Source organism: Eulemur rufifrons, chromosome 8 (genome assembly GCF_041146395.1).
Source record: "Eulemur rufifrons isolate Redbay chromosome 8, OSU_ERuf_1, whole genome shotgun sequence".
Taxonomy (NCBI): Eukaryota; Metazoa; Chordata; class Mammalia; order Primates; family Lemuridae; genus Eulemur; species Eulemur rufifrons.
In genome coordinates, this window is record NC_090990.1 from 67,018,821 (window position 1) to 67,035,466 (window position 16,646).

General features: G+C 41.0%; 1 protein-coding gene across 3 annotated transcripts in view; it reads right to left on the minus strand.

The window, feature by feature from the left end:
* Positions 1–6,032: 6,032 nt before the first annotated feature.
* DDAH1 (dimethylarginine dimethylaminohydrolase 1) overlaps positions 6,033–16,646 on the minus strand; it is a 131,076-nt gene continuing 120,462 nt past the window's right edge. For all 3 annotated transcript variants that reach the window (XM_069480169.1, XM_069480171.1, XM_069480170.1), the window contains exons 5-6: positions 10,588–10,731; positions 6,033–9,059 (exon numbers count right to left, since the gene is read on the minus strand). In XM_069480169.1, the coding sequence (XP_069336270.1) occupies positions 8,943–9,059; positions 10,588–10,731 (261 nt within the window). In that variant the 3' untranslated portion in view covers positions 6,033–8,942. The remainder of the gene's footprint in view (positions 9,060–10,587; positions 10,732–16,646) is intronic.

Sequence of the window (16,646 nt, forward strand, 5' to 3'; positions counted from 1 at the left end):
GATCTGTGGGGAAAGGGAGCCTTGTTCTTAGCTCTACCAATCTGGAGTGGAGGTTCTGTCTCACTGAGCTGGGAGCAGGGATGAAGGGTGTTCGTCTTGCTTTAAATACAATTGATTCTTACTGATCTTACTAAGTTTTAGTAGGTTTTCTTGAATAAATATTTCTTCATTTGCTGTATACATTTATGACCTTTTCCAGAGACTTTAAATGTTTAATTTTCAAAAACAATTTTCACCAGTTTCACTTGGGAACGGGTCCACAGAGCTCCTTATGCTGTCAAGCTGGAAGTGGAGCCCTTATCACCATTGTTTACTGGATGCTATTGTTTGAATGTGTTCCCTAAAACTTCAAGTGTTGGAAACTTAATCACCAAGGCAACAGTGTTGGGAGGTGGGGCCTAATAAGAAGTGATTGGGTCATGAGGGCAGAACCCTCATGAATGGATTAATGTACTTATCATGGGAACAGGTTAGTTGTCATGACAGTGGGTAGTTATAAAGTGAGTCTGGTCCCTGACGCAATTGCTTCCACCTTCTGCTTTTCACCATGGGATGACCCTTGCCAGATGACAGCACCATGCTCTTGGTGGTCTTGGTCTTCCCAGCCTCCAGAACCGTGAGCTGAATAAACTTCTATTGTTTATAATTTACCAAGTCTGTGGTATTCTGTTATAGCAAACAGAAAATGAACTAAAACACTAGATGAGGACAATGTTCATCTATTCGGGAGACTGGGGGTGGTAGAGGGGAAAGGAGTCACCCAGGATCAGAATAGTATAAATGCCTAATTGTAGAATTTCAGGGTGGTACAGGAATGCCCTGGTATAGATGTTAGCTATCTCAGATGTTACTGGATGGAGAAATCTCTCTACAACCACTCTTGCACATGGTCCTTTAGTCTCTGTTGAACATCCCCAGGAAAGGGGAACACCCTACTATTAGTTTAAACTATTATCCCTGTGAGCAACATGACCAAGTAAAACCAAAACAGCTGTGTCTGGCAACATGGGCTAGATGTACAAACACAAGGAGAAAAGAAAATAGATTCTTCAGAATCCTAAACACCTTTATGTCATAGAAGGTCACGGGCATGCTGCAAAAAGGCAACTAGCTGTTGATATAAGGTGCCCAAGAGACTGCTCTAATTTTAGAATGAACATAGTGCTTACTAAAGAGGTCCAGGACTCATGGGTCTGGAATGCAACGTTCTTTCACCCTCATGCTGTGCATACTCATGTTCTGTTGTTAATTTTGCTCCAATCGTTTTCTGATGTTGAGGGTGGGAGGACCAGACCACAGAAATGGCATGTGCCTGAGGAATTTGCCAAGAATTATGATTTAAATGCCTACCTTGTGAGACAGAGGTGGTGATGGCCTCTGTCTGATAGGCTAAGAGCTCACTTTCATGGTGGCATTGTGTTGATATCTTCTGACCTCTCCAGATCCCGCCTCTGCCCCTGTCTGCCAGCTCTCTGCCCTGGGAGGATGACCTCTGCTGGGGGCCTCCCCTGGGCCCCTCACTGCGTCTTTCATTGTGTTCAGCCAGTGGTGAGCACCAGTGGATCAGAGAGGAAGAAGAAAGAGCAGCTGAGGGGCTTCTTTCCTGCTCTGGAAACTGGTCTCTGGTTGGGGCGCGGTCCTGCCTTCTCTGTCCCGTATCCTGCAACACAATTTCCTGTCCTTGTTGTGTTGAGTCTAGGAGCACTGGTGACAGCTGGTTTCTGGGTGTCTTACCACCTCTTGTTTGTACCCTTAACACCCAACAGACCTTCATCAAAATCTCTTCATTTGAAACAAGTAGGAATGAATTCTATTTCCTACCAGACTGCTTGTTAGCATCTTGCCCTGGTAACAATCCTTCTGTCTCTCCCAGTTATTACCAAGCCTAGAAAGAAAGAAAGCCCCATGTTGCTGTCCTAGCATTAACTCTAGGGTACCTCATATACTCATCTGAGTCCCCTGTAAACAAAATGATGATTGTTCACATTCCGCCCTGGAGTTTTAAGCCTCTGCTGGACCTGTGAATCAGTGTTTATTCCACAAGCTCCTTCCAGAGGTAGAAGAGCTAACATTTCTACAAAGCAAGATTGTTGCTTGGAATCAGAAATTGTTTGGTTCCTGAACTTTTCTTACATCAATGTGAAATATGCAGAATCTTTGTACCCTTACAGGATAGAGGGAAATTTCAACACATAGCACATAGTATCCTAGTTTAATTTAGAACAATTGTCCTCTGAGTTCTTGCCCCAAAGTCCTAGCTAATCAGTCAGCTTCCTTGTCCATGAGCAGAAACTTAAAAAATTACTTTTAAAGGGGGAAATGAGGAGATGTCAGTCAAAGGGTACAAAGTTTCAGTTATATAAGATGAATAAGTTCTGGATATCTAATGTAAAGAATGTGATTTAGTTACAATACTGTATTGTATACTTGAAATTTGCTAAGAGGAAAGATCTTAAATGTTCTCAACTCCCCCCCACCAAAGAAAAGAAAAAGAGAAAAAGAAAGTGATAACTCTGTTAGTTGATAGATATGTTAATTAACTTGATTGTGGTGATTATTTCACAATGTCTATGTATATCAAAGCATCAAGGTATATACTTTTAATATATACCAGTTTTTTTTTTTTTTTTTTTTTTGAGACAGAGTCTCACTCTGTTGCCCGAGCTAGAGTGCCATGGCATCACCCTAGCTCACAGCAACCTCAAACTCCTGGGCTCAAGCAATCCTCCTGCTTCAGCCTCCCAGAGTGCTAGGATTACGGGAGTGAGCCACCACGCCTGGCCTATATACCAGTTTTTAACTTGTCAATTATACCTCAGTAAAGCTGGGGAAAAAAAGTTCAAGCATAGGAAAAAGCAAGCTACTTTCTTAGGCCTGTGTTAATTCACCTAAGCGCTTTCCCTGTATTTGTAACTAAAGAATGAAACTTTTTATAAGTAGAGGGGCTTCCCAAGACCTAGAGCCCCATTATTGCTTTTAGGCATTCATGTCACAGGCCAGTCCAGGCAATATTTTACCGAGTGGTTTGCTGGCATACTTGTTTGAACCTTTTATTTATTTATAGTGATGGTAACATATTTGGCACTTGCATGTTCTCCTAAAAGCCCGATAACCCCAGTTATCTTGTGCTATAAGTGGCCCAGCTCTCGCTAAGTTAGAAATGAGTGTTTGGAGGGAGAAGCGAGATGGGAACATTCTGATTTGCCAACAGGTCCCCAATGCGAGTATGTCTGAGGAGCAGCCAGGTCGGCTACAAAGGAAACCTGTGAATTCCCCACGGAGGCTGTCAAGCCAGCTTAGAGGCATCAAGGATGAAAATCCTGAGTTATTTCTGGAGTAGGTGATTGATGTTTCAAATAGAAGATGACATTTTGATGGGATCCAAGCTTGCTGTGATAGGAGTTAATGAGGATAATGATGATGATAATGATATTTACACTATACCTTTCTTCCAAAGAACCCTTCAGTTCTTTTATCTCATTTGCCTTGAAAATGTCCCTTTGGAGTTGGGAGGGGAAGGTGTTATTCATCTGTTCTTCAGGAAAGAAAATAGAGAGCGTTAATTGCCTGGCTTTCAGGCTGCATTTTGGTGGTAAGAAGAGATGTTTAAATAACAAATTAAACTTGGAGAAATTAAACTTAGAGAAACACCAGTCTTTCTCAGTTCCCAGTTGCCCTGTATAATTCTGCCAGACCAAGCTCCAATAATATCACTCCTTGACCCAAAAGTCTTCAGGGGATCCTCACAGACTGCCCAATTCAGGCCAAATACCCTAACTCAGCAGGCAAGGCCCTGGACGTTCCCACCTACACTGTCTCACCATGCTCTCGTATTTATTCCATGTTTCAGCCGACTAAATCCACTTGCTTGCCCCTATCTGCTCTGAGCACCCCATTATCCTTTCATAATGTCCATCACATTAGCTAGAACTTGTTTCACATCTTTCTTCTGTGTTGGATGTACATTTCAGGAGAACAGAGAGTGTCACCAGTGGATCCCCAGGGCCTAGCAGAGTTAACTGGCACATGGCAGGTATCAACAAATACTGGCTTCTGGAGTGCACACAATGCTCTCCCACCCCCACACCTTTGCTAATGCTGTTCCCTCAGCCTAGAGCCTACTCTTCCATCTTGACCTATTGAAGCTAGGGGTGTCTGTCCAAGCCCAGATCAAACCCTGATTCCTGTCTTGTCTCCCCAACTTGGGAATGGCCACAGTATTGTTCTTTTATGGTTCTTACCTTCTGTTGTGTGCACTTGTGTAGTCATCCTCCCCTGCTCCTCCTGAACCATCAGCTCTCGAAAGACAGGAGCTGCACTCCAGAACCTGGCAGGGTGTGGGCACTTGTTAAATGTGTGCTCACTTTCCTAAAATTGTTGTCAACTAGCATTCTTCATTCAGCAAAATTCCCATTTCCAGAGTCTGCAGCTTGTCACAAGAGGATATTTTTCTCATTCTTACCTTCCCTCATTCTTTTGGAAGGTTGGGAGGAACATCAGTCAGGGAACTCCTGGCAACGTTTTCCTTTAAAGAGAATCTCCCTTTCTGCTCTGTGAGGAACACTGTTCTCTGGCACTTAGGTGGAGGCTAATTTCTTATTCGGGCCCAGAGCAGGTTTGTGGGGTGGCATTTGGCATTTTTTAGCTTCATTGCCCATGCCAATGCCAACCTAAATAATGCAGAACTGGCAGGGTGTGGTGGCTTGCGCCTGTAATCCTAGCACTTTGGGAGGTCGAGGCAGGAGAATTGCTTGAGGCTAGGAGTTCAAGACCAGCCCGGGCAGCAAGATCCCATCACTATTAAAAATTTAAAAAAAATTAGCCAGGCATGGTGGCATGCACCTGTAGTCCCAGCTACTTGGGTGGTTGAAACAGGAGGATTGCTTGAGCTCAGGAATTCAATGGTGCAGTGAGCTATGATATGGCCACTGCACTCCAGCCTGGGTGACAGAGCTAGACTCTGTCTCTTAAAAAAAAATGCAGAACTAATCAATGCAACATCAACCGAGAAGGTGTGAGTAAATCAATTAACTCCCCCAAGAAATTTTAGTACTGGTCTGTGCATTTGGTGAGCATTCATACATACCACTCAGTTATGATAAGAATACACCAGATGGAACTAACTCTGGGGCTGTGTGAAAGCTTATAAGCAGCATAGTTTTGATAGACTGAGGACCCCCAGCTAATAGCAATGTGGGCACACTGACCATCTGTGATACAACACTCCATATAATTTAAAAAGAGCTGCTTCAACAACCATGTTGTGGAATATTAAGGGCTGTTAAAATTGATGATGTAGATCTATATTTATCGAGATGGAAAGAAGTCCATAATATATTGCTAAGTGAAAGAAGCAGACTACAGAACTGCATGATTATGTAAAGTTATTCCATATTTATGTCTATATCTATTTATAGATGTATGGATATTCTCTGAAATGTTAATAGTGGTTATCTCTGGGTGATAAAATTTTGGGTAATTTTTTTCTTTACTTCTTTTTTAATATTTTGATAATGTTTGAATTCAATTTTACAGTGAGCAGTTATTTTTGTAATCAGAAAAAGAAAACAATTCAATTCAGCTCCGAAAAAATGCTAGCAATAAAAAAGCCCCATTTAAAAAAACCTTCAAATTTCCTAAAAGATACTTACTGTAAAACAAATAACAAACTCTTGCAAGAGCCAAGAAAAAAAAATCATTCACCTGTCTCTATAACTGAACCACATAATGTGCTGACTACAGTCAGTAGTAAGGGGGAAGATGGGATGCTGTTTAAGGAGAAGCACAGGTGAAATCAAGCTCTTCTGACCTAGACTGCAAACTGTGCGTACTTTTTAAGTGCCTGAAGTATAAAGTATCACTTCAAATATCATTATAACCCAAGCTTTGATGGCAGTTGATTTACAGGTACAGTATTTCCAATTTCATAGCCCATAGGACAAGAGAGAAACATCTCATGCCTGATAGCAAAGGAATTATGATTTCATTCCCCATGGCAGTTTCTGTTGCAAAAAGAGACATACACCGTTGACCACAGTACAACTCACACTTTATTCCATCGTGATTGGTACACATGTAGGATTGGGACACCAAGAGACTAAAATCAGTGCAGAACTCCTCTGGACTAAAGGACCATGAAAGGCATTACTGGTTTTGGCACACAGAGTGGATAACCATACTTTGGCTGGAACAAGATGATTAGGAAAATAAAATGCACAAGTCTAACACCATGTTGAAATCATGTCTGAGGTCTGTAGAATGTTAAAGAGCAAATAATTACAAAGACTAACATGCAACTCTTATATGTCACATTATTCATCTACAGACTATTTCCCCCCCCTTAGAGATGAAGAGATGACTTTAGTAATCTGTTCACAGTAGCTTAAAACAGCAATCAATACACATTGGAGAGATCTGCCTGCTGATTTCTATAGAAATTCATTATAGTTGAAGAAATAATGCTAAATAATGTGTTTTCTCTATATCATCCTTTTATTAAATTGAATCATATTGACCAAGTAATTCTGACTTAACTTTTACTTATTTAAATATAATTCGTCATGTCTTTATAATGTCAAAAAGCGTTTGTTAGCTTATCCATCCTTATAAGTCACAATGGACAAGAGGGGAACCTTTCCTTTGCAAAGATAACATTATGCTAATAAGAACATCGAAGAAGTGAATCCAAAGAAGCCAGCCAAGTAGGTGATGTAGCAGTGCAGAATAAAATGTAGAAGAGGAACACAGATTCTAAGTGATTTCTTGAGACAAAGAGAAGAAAAGAGACAAAGAAGCAAAGGAAAGAAAAAATGAAAAACAGCCTTCTGCAGAACAAATTGTTAAAAAGAAAAATCTACTCACTTGCAACTGACTAAACATAATAGATGACAGTTCTTTCATTTGGGATGATAGAAGTAAAGATATTGAAAATTATATGCTGATAAACTTAAAACAGGCTGATTGGGCTATTTTTCCTGTGGTTGTTTTTGAGATGCTGAGCTCTCACAGGGAGAATTTCTGCTTTTGCCAGTGTAGGGCCAGATTTAACCCAAAAGGGCAACCATAACTTCCCAGAACAATTTTTCTTTGTTAAGTTGGGTACGTGGCTAACATTCATTCTCTATCTGGGAAAAAGACATTACTCATCCATGATGAGATGGTTCAAAATATGACAGTGACCAAGACGTGTTTCATTTACAGGATGCACATAATTTGATTTTACATGTGATATGAATTTTAAAGTTAAGCAACAAGGAAGAGAAGGAGGAGAAGGAACTTTTTCAAATTTCTGGCACAAAAATCATCAAATAAATGACAAAGACAGATACTGGTTAAGGATGTCTTGATTTTCTCAGAGGTTTCTCACTTCCATCTGCTTGGGGGAGATGAAATGAATGAAGGTAATTATCTCTTGGTCACCAACATAAGGAATGTTTGATTGCAAACATAGAGGTGAGCAGAGCAAGACTTGAAGTGCTATTTTTTAATCTCCGTGGTTCTTAATCTTGAACAACAGGCCCCAGGCAATACAGGAAAGGTGGAGATGACTAGGAAGTTTGATAACATGCCTGGATCAGTCACCATTCCTTGGAAAGTACCATTCCCTGGCCTACTAATAGGCTGATTCTTTCAGATTTAAGTGAAAGAATGATCTCTTCCTTCAGTTCGGCATTGTTCTTTGTAAGAGACCCATGTCAGCTGAAAGTTGTGTAATTTGAAGGCAAGAGAAGAAAGAAGTTTTAATTGAATTCCATGGCGAATATTCATGAGTATTTCAAAGTAGAAATGTTCACGGTCTGAGGTTGCTTTCAAGCATCAAGGTGATCACTTCCTGAACATGCTTCTTGATCATGAGGAGCTATTTCCTCCGGCTTACACCAGACCACTAGTAACCACTTTTAGATGTGTTGTCACTTTTGAAAGAAATATCTTAGCTAGATCAGGATAATTGCAAGGGGTAGAAGGCTGGAAATAGTCAGGGTAGGGGGAAACAGAAATGAGCTGAAGGAAAAAAATAAGGTCCTCCAAGGTCATATGTGGCCTGTAATGAGAAAAAAAATTCATGGACTGTGACTTAAAGACTTTCTAAGACATTGTACCCATGGGGTGTTTCCAAGCTTCTTGATTTCAATCTCTTAGCAACCTTCTGGTGCTAAATTTACCTTCCAAGGTGTGGTGCCCCACTTCTTCTGGAATTTAGATCTCTGGGGCAAAGCCCGTCAGGATGTGCCTCTGTGTAGTGAACACTCCCCCAAACAGCAGCTCTGATTTTGATCTGCTGAGGAGCCTGTTGGCCCCGGGGTGGGGGTGAGGGTTGGTGGTGGCAGACACAGCCGTAGGCAGGGGAGACCAAGGGCAGGCAGGGTGGACCTGTAGGAAGGTGTCCAGAAGGCAAGACCTTGGATTTTACCCAAGGTCAAGGTGGCTGTGATAGAAGTGGGAAAGGCAAAAGAAAGTAACCCGATAAACAGTTTTCAGAGTTCAGAAGGAAAAAAGAGAGAAAGGCGGAGGATCCCTGGATCAGGGAATTTCACAAGAACCGAACATGATTCATGACACAGAGAAAAAAGACGGAGCTTATCTGACTGATCAAGAAGACATTCTTCGGAATATATTGGCAACTAAACGATTTTCACACTGATAATACAAACACCAAGATGAGTGTTTCCTTACTATTATTAATCACATTTCAATCATTCATTAGCTCTATATTCTCTAGGTTGCTTAATTCTTTTAGCAAATCCACAGCTTAGGTACCACCGTGAGGGGAGGGAGGGAGGAGGTGCAGAAGGAAGCAATTAAACTTAGAAATTAAATTTTTGTAAACAAGAGTTAGTAGCACAGTGGCACAGTAGATTGTCGAGGAAAACAACGGGAGTGGGTACAGAGTCATGGGCTTTGCCTGTGCGGTCTTGCCGGCTGCCAGGGAGGGACTCTGTGGCTCAGGAGTTTGCCTTCTTGTTAATTAAAACCGAGCAGCAGGTGAGCAGCCCGTCCACCTTTTCCAGTTCAGAATTGCTCACAGGGATCAGCATATGGTCCTTCAGTTTCTCATAAATCTACAGTGGGAATCGAGGGAAAGGGAGAGAAGGATTACATTTCTGCCTGTTTTATCACCCCCAGGTGTAGAGAATCAATTCAGTTTGAGAATCAATTCTAGGCCTTTCACTCATTAAACCCCAAGACACACATGCAGTCTCGACCACACACACGTTCACAGCTAGCCCCATAGAGCTGGTAGCAACTGGTTAACCACTAGCTCTATGCCTTAACCTCAGAGCCAAAGATGTGTCAGAAATGCGGTTATTGCTAGAGATGCCTTTCCTCCGCTGTTGTCATTGCTAGATTAAGTGGTACATGAAAGTTGGTGGCCATGTGTTCAGTCTGAATATAACTCTCAACATTTTAAAACCCTCTCAACTATACTTTCATGTTTCTTGCCTAACAAACACCATTGGAAAAAAATGTGATCGATATATAATCTAAGCAAAGTATTTCAGGCCAAACTGCTTTTAAATTTCACGTGTGAATTTTATTAGCATCTTTTGACACTAATAGAAAACACGTGTCAAAACTTCCAATTAACAGTCCACAGATTTTTCTCTGATGATCAAACAAAGCACATTTTAACAAACAAAATCACTTAAAAATGCATTGCCTAAAAGCGATCTACTGTGCTTCCTTAGGAAGCATTGTGTTCCTTAAACTTCAGGACCGTGGTTAAATAAGAGAGCTGGAGCCAGACAGAATAGAGTTCCAAACCCAGTTCTGTCAACTTACTCAGAGTATTATTTCAGTCAAGTGAATTCCCTCTGAACCTTGGTTTACTCCTCTGTGAGACTGGAATAGTAATAACTCCCCTACAGGGCTGTTATAAGGACTAAATAAGATACTACATGCAGCATGCTTGGCACAGGGCCCAGCTATGAAGGATAAGGAAGATTTTCTTAGACCAAGAAAGACTTCCAGATCCAAGGAACACATCCTTGGATCCTACATCCCTGTAGGAACACAAAGGCAGAGACTCTTGGAGGGACCAGTTGGCTGATTCCAAATGCACGCTATTTCTTTCTGCTCTATATTCTCAACAAAGATCTCTTTGCTACCTAGGACATACAGCCTCCTCTTTTGAAGCCCTGACGACAAGCACCTACCACTATGGGTCATTTATACTCTTCTTCCATAAGAAAAAAGTGACCATTTCTGAGGGGCAGCTCAGATCTGCCAGAAAATAACACAGTTGATCATCTAATTGTAGGTCTTTATACTTAATGAGTATCTGAGTGTGGAAATGTAAACTTAATCAGAGCCTTGGCCAGAGACTTGGGTCATCTGAGTACTTACTGGAAAAGCTTTGAATACCAGGCACGATCGCCTCAATTACTGTGCATACATGAGTAACCAATGATATGAATGAGAAAAGTGAGTTAAATAAACTTTCCTCGTGCCCCAATTTACATTATCCTTTCTGCTTTCTTACTGATTGGATATGTATAGAGGAAAAAGAAGCCCTTATTTGTCACTTCATCAAGAAAGAATTCCTAGGGAGGTCTACCCAGCCACAGCGGCCAGAGGGATGGTTTTTACCTTTGCGCTTTCTGGATACTCTTCTGGGGTCCGGTGCAGCAAGACGTGCCCCTTGCTGGGGATGTTTAGGTATATACAGTTGGCAGCTTTGTCATCAGGCACAGTGAGTTTGTCGTAGCGGTGGTCACTCATCTGCTGCATGATCTACAAAGGGAAACAAAACAGGCCTAAGCAGAGCATCTCCCCACACTTTCAAACAGAAGGGAGGCAGCGTGGTGGGATACCAGCGAGCAAACGATGCCTGAGACTGTTCCTCTGTTCCAGTGCCTATTGCCTCCAGCCAGTTACAACCAGAAGAGGAAAAACCTGATTAAATTATGTCTTTGGAAGAATTGCAAGGGTTCTTCTTGTTGTTCTTTTAAAGCATGTGTTTGTCTCTATTTTTTTAAGGTTTTAAAGCTGTCTTTTATTTTTCTACTTTTTGTTCATACCACCTATCAATAAGACACAAAATGGCCACATATACAACGGCCCAGCAGGGGTTTTGATGATATCTTTGGGTGAGTGAGTAGGGATGCCCTCTCTATAGGAAAGAAGGACCACGGCAGTAATCAGAATGGCCAATAATCTGATTTAGCAATAACTACATGCAAACACACATACCCACAGTTTGCTCTTCCATGTACATTTAAATTGAATTTACCTGTCTGTTGGCAGGTGATGCCCTTAATACAATGAGTATAAAAGTTACCTGGGGAGAATGATAAAATCACATTCCCAGGTCTTACCCCTAGGGATTCTGGTTGGCAGATTTGGGGTGAGGCATAGGAATTTGCATTTCAAAAGCCCTCCAGATAATTCTGAGGAAGAGGATCCCTAGACCACAATTGGAGAAAAACTTACTGAGCGAGTCTATTCTTTACATGCTGAGTTTATCAGTACCTCAATATAAAATAATTTAAAAGATAATACAAAAATGAACTCTGCACAAAATTCAAATGTTGAAACCTAAGCCTTACCTCCTCAGCACAATCAAAACAACCCCCCCCCAAACAACACTCCCCTCCCCCAAACAGGAAAACAAAATACCCCAAATACCAAAAACAAAAGCAATTATAATTTGGGGCTTAGTCACGTAGACTCTTTTCATTCTTTATCAATATCCATACATTTTAAGGAATTTGCAGAAATGTCATGCTAGGAAGGTATAACATGATCTTTTCCACCATCTGGTTCCAATCTACCTTTCCAGCCAGATCTCCTTTTACCCTTCATTATTTATGGGAAATGAACTTCATATTACTAGGCAGACGTGCCCACTCAGTCATGGTGGCCTGGATGGTAAGATTTACAGTATGGAAGAGCGGAAGAGAGATGGCATGCTTCCCGTAGAGGATTCTTTCCTAAGAGAACGTGAAGAGTGACACACTACAAGCCCTTCCTGCCTCACCAACCAGGTAAAAACCATTTACTTCTAGTGTGGAATATGTCCGGGGTGGAGAGAGGCAGGAGCAATCTGATTATGGATGTTCTTGTTACCCTTTGCACATAAGGAGACATCAGGGGTGGGGATGGACTTAAGCACTACAGGAAAGGCTGAGAGAAACAAAGAGGAACAGGACATAGACGCGGTTTTCCAAGAAATTACAGTCTAATGGAGGAAACTGATAAATAATCATTTTACAGTAAGAACAAGCAGGGCACCACACTAAACATTTTATAGTTATTATCTAACCTCAAAATTCCCATTTTATAGCTGGAGAAACCAGAGTGAGAGAGGTCAAATAACTTGCTCAAGGTCATACAGATAGATTCAACCCAGATCTGTGCAACTCAAAACCTTTCTTAATCATCTCACTCTGCTTTCTTTCTTGACCCCTGTAGAGGCAACAGATCTCTCCTTCCTACAAACTGCCATAACGTCTACTTTTTTGCACTCATTTGGCACTTATTCCTTATTCTCTTGCAGTACCATTAATTATTTTTCATATGTAATCCTACTATGACATGGTGCAGGCTGGTGTAGCTAAAGAACTTGACTGGACATCTCTCTTGCACTTTTTAATTTAAATTGTTCCTTGAAGGGATAGGCCCACCGAGGGGATCACCTGCAGGGTGGCTCCTTGTTTTCAGCCAGGAGTGAGAAACCTTAGATCTATTCCAACATGTGGGCAATTAAGAAGCTAAAGATACTCCTAAAGATTAACTTTTCTAAGCAAACCAACAACATATTCAACTTAGCCCTCTTCATAAAACAGATATGCTCAGAAATAAAATGAAGAAGCTTAAGAGAAAAAAATCCAGACCCAAGTAGCTCTCTTTTATTATGAATTGGTATTTAATTACTTCTTATGCAGACTTTCTTTTTGGCTGCTTCTAAAACGCAGTTATAGTAGCTTCCGTTTGTTATTGTGTGCAGGGGAGCATATTAGGACCATGAGCTCCGGAGCCAGAACTGGGATTGAGTCTCAGTGCTAAACTTTAGTAGTTGTGTACATTTTAGATTTTTTTTTTAACTTCTTGGTTTCTTCACCAATAAAATTGGGGTAATAATAGTTTTTCATATACTTATTGTGAAAGTTAAATGAACATAATGTATGTAATAAGACCTTAAGAAAACACTAGTATTTCATGACAGCATGACCAGACAAATAAGGTTCAAGTCTCCAGTCTGCAATCCTGTCTATTATTCTGGAAGCATTGACCTTTATTCTCATTCTTAAGAAAATCTGTTTTGGAAGTTAATCCTTAATCTTAAAACCATGTAAGATATACTCACCATATATTCCTGTGGTGGTTTTTTTCAGCCTTTTTCTTTCTGTGCCCTACACTGTTCAACACATAGTTCAGTAGCATTGCAGGCTTAAGCATTCCTTCTGCCTAGATCCCCTAGAGAAAATTGTTGTACAGTTTCCAATTTTTTCAAAATAAGGATGAATTTTAATAGAAAAGTTTTTGTGCAGTTTCTCTTTCTCTTCAACCAGACATCTAGCTCCTTGAGTGCAGGTCCAGGCAGAAAGGAGTGGACAGAGCATGGGCTTTGGAGTCAGAAAGGTCTGGATCTGAAGCCTTGCTCAGCCACACACTGATTGTGTGACTTGGGAAAGTTACTTAAGCTCTCTAAGCCTCAATTTTCTTAGCTGTAAAATGGGATGAAAATGCTATACCTATTCCCCATACGGTAACTCTGAAGATTATTTAATTTTATTTATTTTTTATTTTTGTTTTTTAGAGACAGGGTCTCACTCTGTCTCCTAGGCTGCAGTGCAGTGGGGCAATCATAGCTCACTGCAGCCTTACACTCCTGGGCCCAAGCAATCCTCCTGCCTCATCGGCCCGAGTAGCTGGGACTACAGGTGTGTGCCACTGTACCTGGCTAATTTAACATTTTGTTTTTTTTTTTTTGAGACAGAGTCTCACTATGTTGCCAGGTTGGTCTCAAACCCTGGGCCTCAGCCTCCTAAAGTGCTGGGATTAGAGGCGTGAGCCACCACATCTGGCCTGAAGATTATTTTAAAAACCCAAACATATAATATGCATAAAGTGTTCAGCACAAGTTCCTAGCACATATTAAATGTGTTATAGATGCAAGTTCCCTTACCTCTTTCCCTTACCAGCCACAAGTCACTTGGCATATAGCAGCTGATCAAAATATATTTGTAACTAATTGATTCATTTCTTCATTCCTTTCACCCTTTCAAAGGATATAGAGAACTATGTGATCAATCACGCATGTAAATAATTGAATTCTCTCAGAAAAATAAAATAAAGTCTATGTCCAGAAATAGAAATACAATTCATTACTTAATGTGAAACTTGGCTAATATTAATGAGGCCAATGTTTGTCTTTTTCTTAAAGCTATACAGAAGGGCACTATATTTTGTGGTCCTAACTCAAATGACTTTGGATGACAAAGTAAGATAGTAAGAATGGTGTACCTGGGTTCACTAGAGAGTCTGTAACACTTACAGGCTTTAAAACAAAGAAAGAAAGAAAGGACTTTGTGTATATCAAACTGAACACATAAGCCTTTGTGACCCTGATTTAGTAAAACAGTCCAGAAACCCAATGGGCAGATTGACTTCTTCCTGGGTATAAGTGGGGCTGTTTCTATATGCAAGATGGCAGATAGGATTTGTGAAATTTCTCAGGAGTTGCCTTTGGGCAGTCTGGCTAGCCTGCTTCTTTCCAGGTGCAGGGAATGGGACCTGGACGTTAAGCTACGCCTGAATCTCTGCTTATTGTGTGCTATTGAAAGTAGACCAAGATGGTCAGTCTTCATGTTTGCAGTAAGAACCAGATGGTCATCTTGTCACATGAATTGGACCTAGATTACCCGAGAAGTTCAGGATTTCTTCCAGATAACTGGGGAGACCATTCTTTGAGCCAGAGGTTTACTCGTGGTATCCTAGTGATCTGAGGGCCTCTGAGAGGTCCTTATAATATGGTATGCACAGCCACTGCTACCTAGTTAAGCCTAGACACAAACAAACAAAAAATCCAAAAAATCTACTACTCCCATTGACTCAATTTTCTATGAGATTGGGAGAACTGTGGGTAGCATATTTTGGCCCAACACGTTCAGGGTAGGTACTTCCACCATTCATAAGCACCAGCTAATTGCTAGGTGGTTTTCCATTTAATTCATGGTCTACAGAGGATTCGTTGCACTCTTTATCCATAGATTAAAAAGTCACCCACGCCTCTTGGTACAAGATGAGCTGGAAGAGAAAGAAGCGCAGCAAGACCACATCCCTCAGGCCTGACTCTGCTCGCTGGATCCATAAGCAGTCTGGGCAAACCCCCACCTCTCAGTCTGACTCATGCATGTCCGGTGGTGACTACAAAGCAGAAACATGGAATGTTGTACATTCCAGAGGAAGTGATATCAAGGATTGTTATCAGCGCTGCCTTCTTGTTTTTTAGTGAGGGAACAAACTAAACTCTCCCGTTGTGCCTACCTTAGACAGTGCCAAGTGTCACTGGAGTAACAGGGACTAGAGATTTCCTTTCTGGTTGGCTCTAGCTCTGTTGCGTCCCAAGCCCTCAACCTCACCTCCTGAGTGAACAATCCTCTGTCCACCTTGGTTCCTATTTGATTTGTTGTTCTTCAGGTACTAGCATCTATTTGAAATTTTAATCACTATTTTGCATCACTCTTTAATGCTTCTACCTTTTCTGCACCTTATATTTTATAATTTATAGCTTCTGGTGGGGGCATTCCTAAAACTACTGATAATTGGCTAGTACCCAACTTAGAATTGTTTGAGGATGGTTTCATTTTTTTCATTACTGGGAGGAAGGGAATTATAATACCCTTAGTGGGGAAATAATTTAATGCTGGGAATATGTGAAGTAATTCACTGATAAATTCTACTGAGAGTTACTGTTAAAATGTCTCAGCAAAACCACCCAAGCCACTATAGGAGACGCTTTTCAATTAATTTATCAAGACCCCATGGTTATCATTTTAAGACAGATTTAAAAGTATGCCAAAAGAAATGACTTTCAATAATGAACAGGCCCCATTTGCACAGTGAGTGGTTCTGCTCAATTGTGGAAAGAAGAAAAATACCAAAGCTATGTCAGGCGTAGTCTTTCTAAATGAAAAGAATTTATGAAGTGGTTCTTGTAGATAATAAACAAGAAATACATTTTTCCCCCATGAAAAAGCTTAAGGTGCTTATTCTAAACACAAAGAGTTTCTGTCTTTTGGGACAAAGAACAGGTTTCTCTTTTCCTGTCACAGTGATCATTTTCCTTTGTCTTATATGTTGCTATTGTCTGAAGAAGACAGCTTACCATTTGTTTGTAGCTAGGTTCAGCAGGTACATGTATATACACCATGCAGGGCGCTGGCCATTTGGCGGGGAACACGCAGAGAAAGATTCAAGGAGACTACATCACTTTCTCACATCTTTCCCCTGTTGCGTCCTAACGGGCACTGAGAGGATGCGCTCATATATCCTGCCTGGCAGGACATCACCTCAAAGAGCTCAAGCTCCTGAGGATCCAGCCACAGTGAGGCCAAGGAATAGGTTTTGTTTCCCCTTTGTGGAGGCACAGAGCCTTAGTTAAAAGATGAGCATCACTTCAAATATTCCGAGAATGCAGCTGT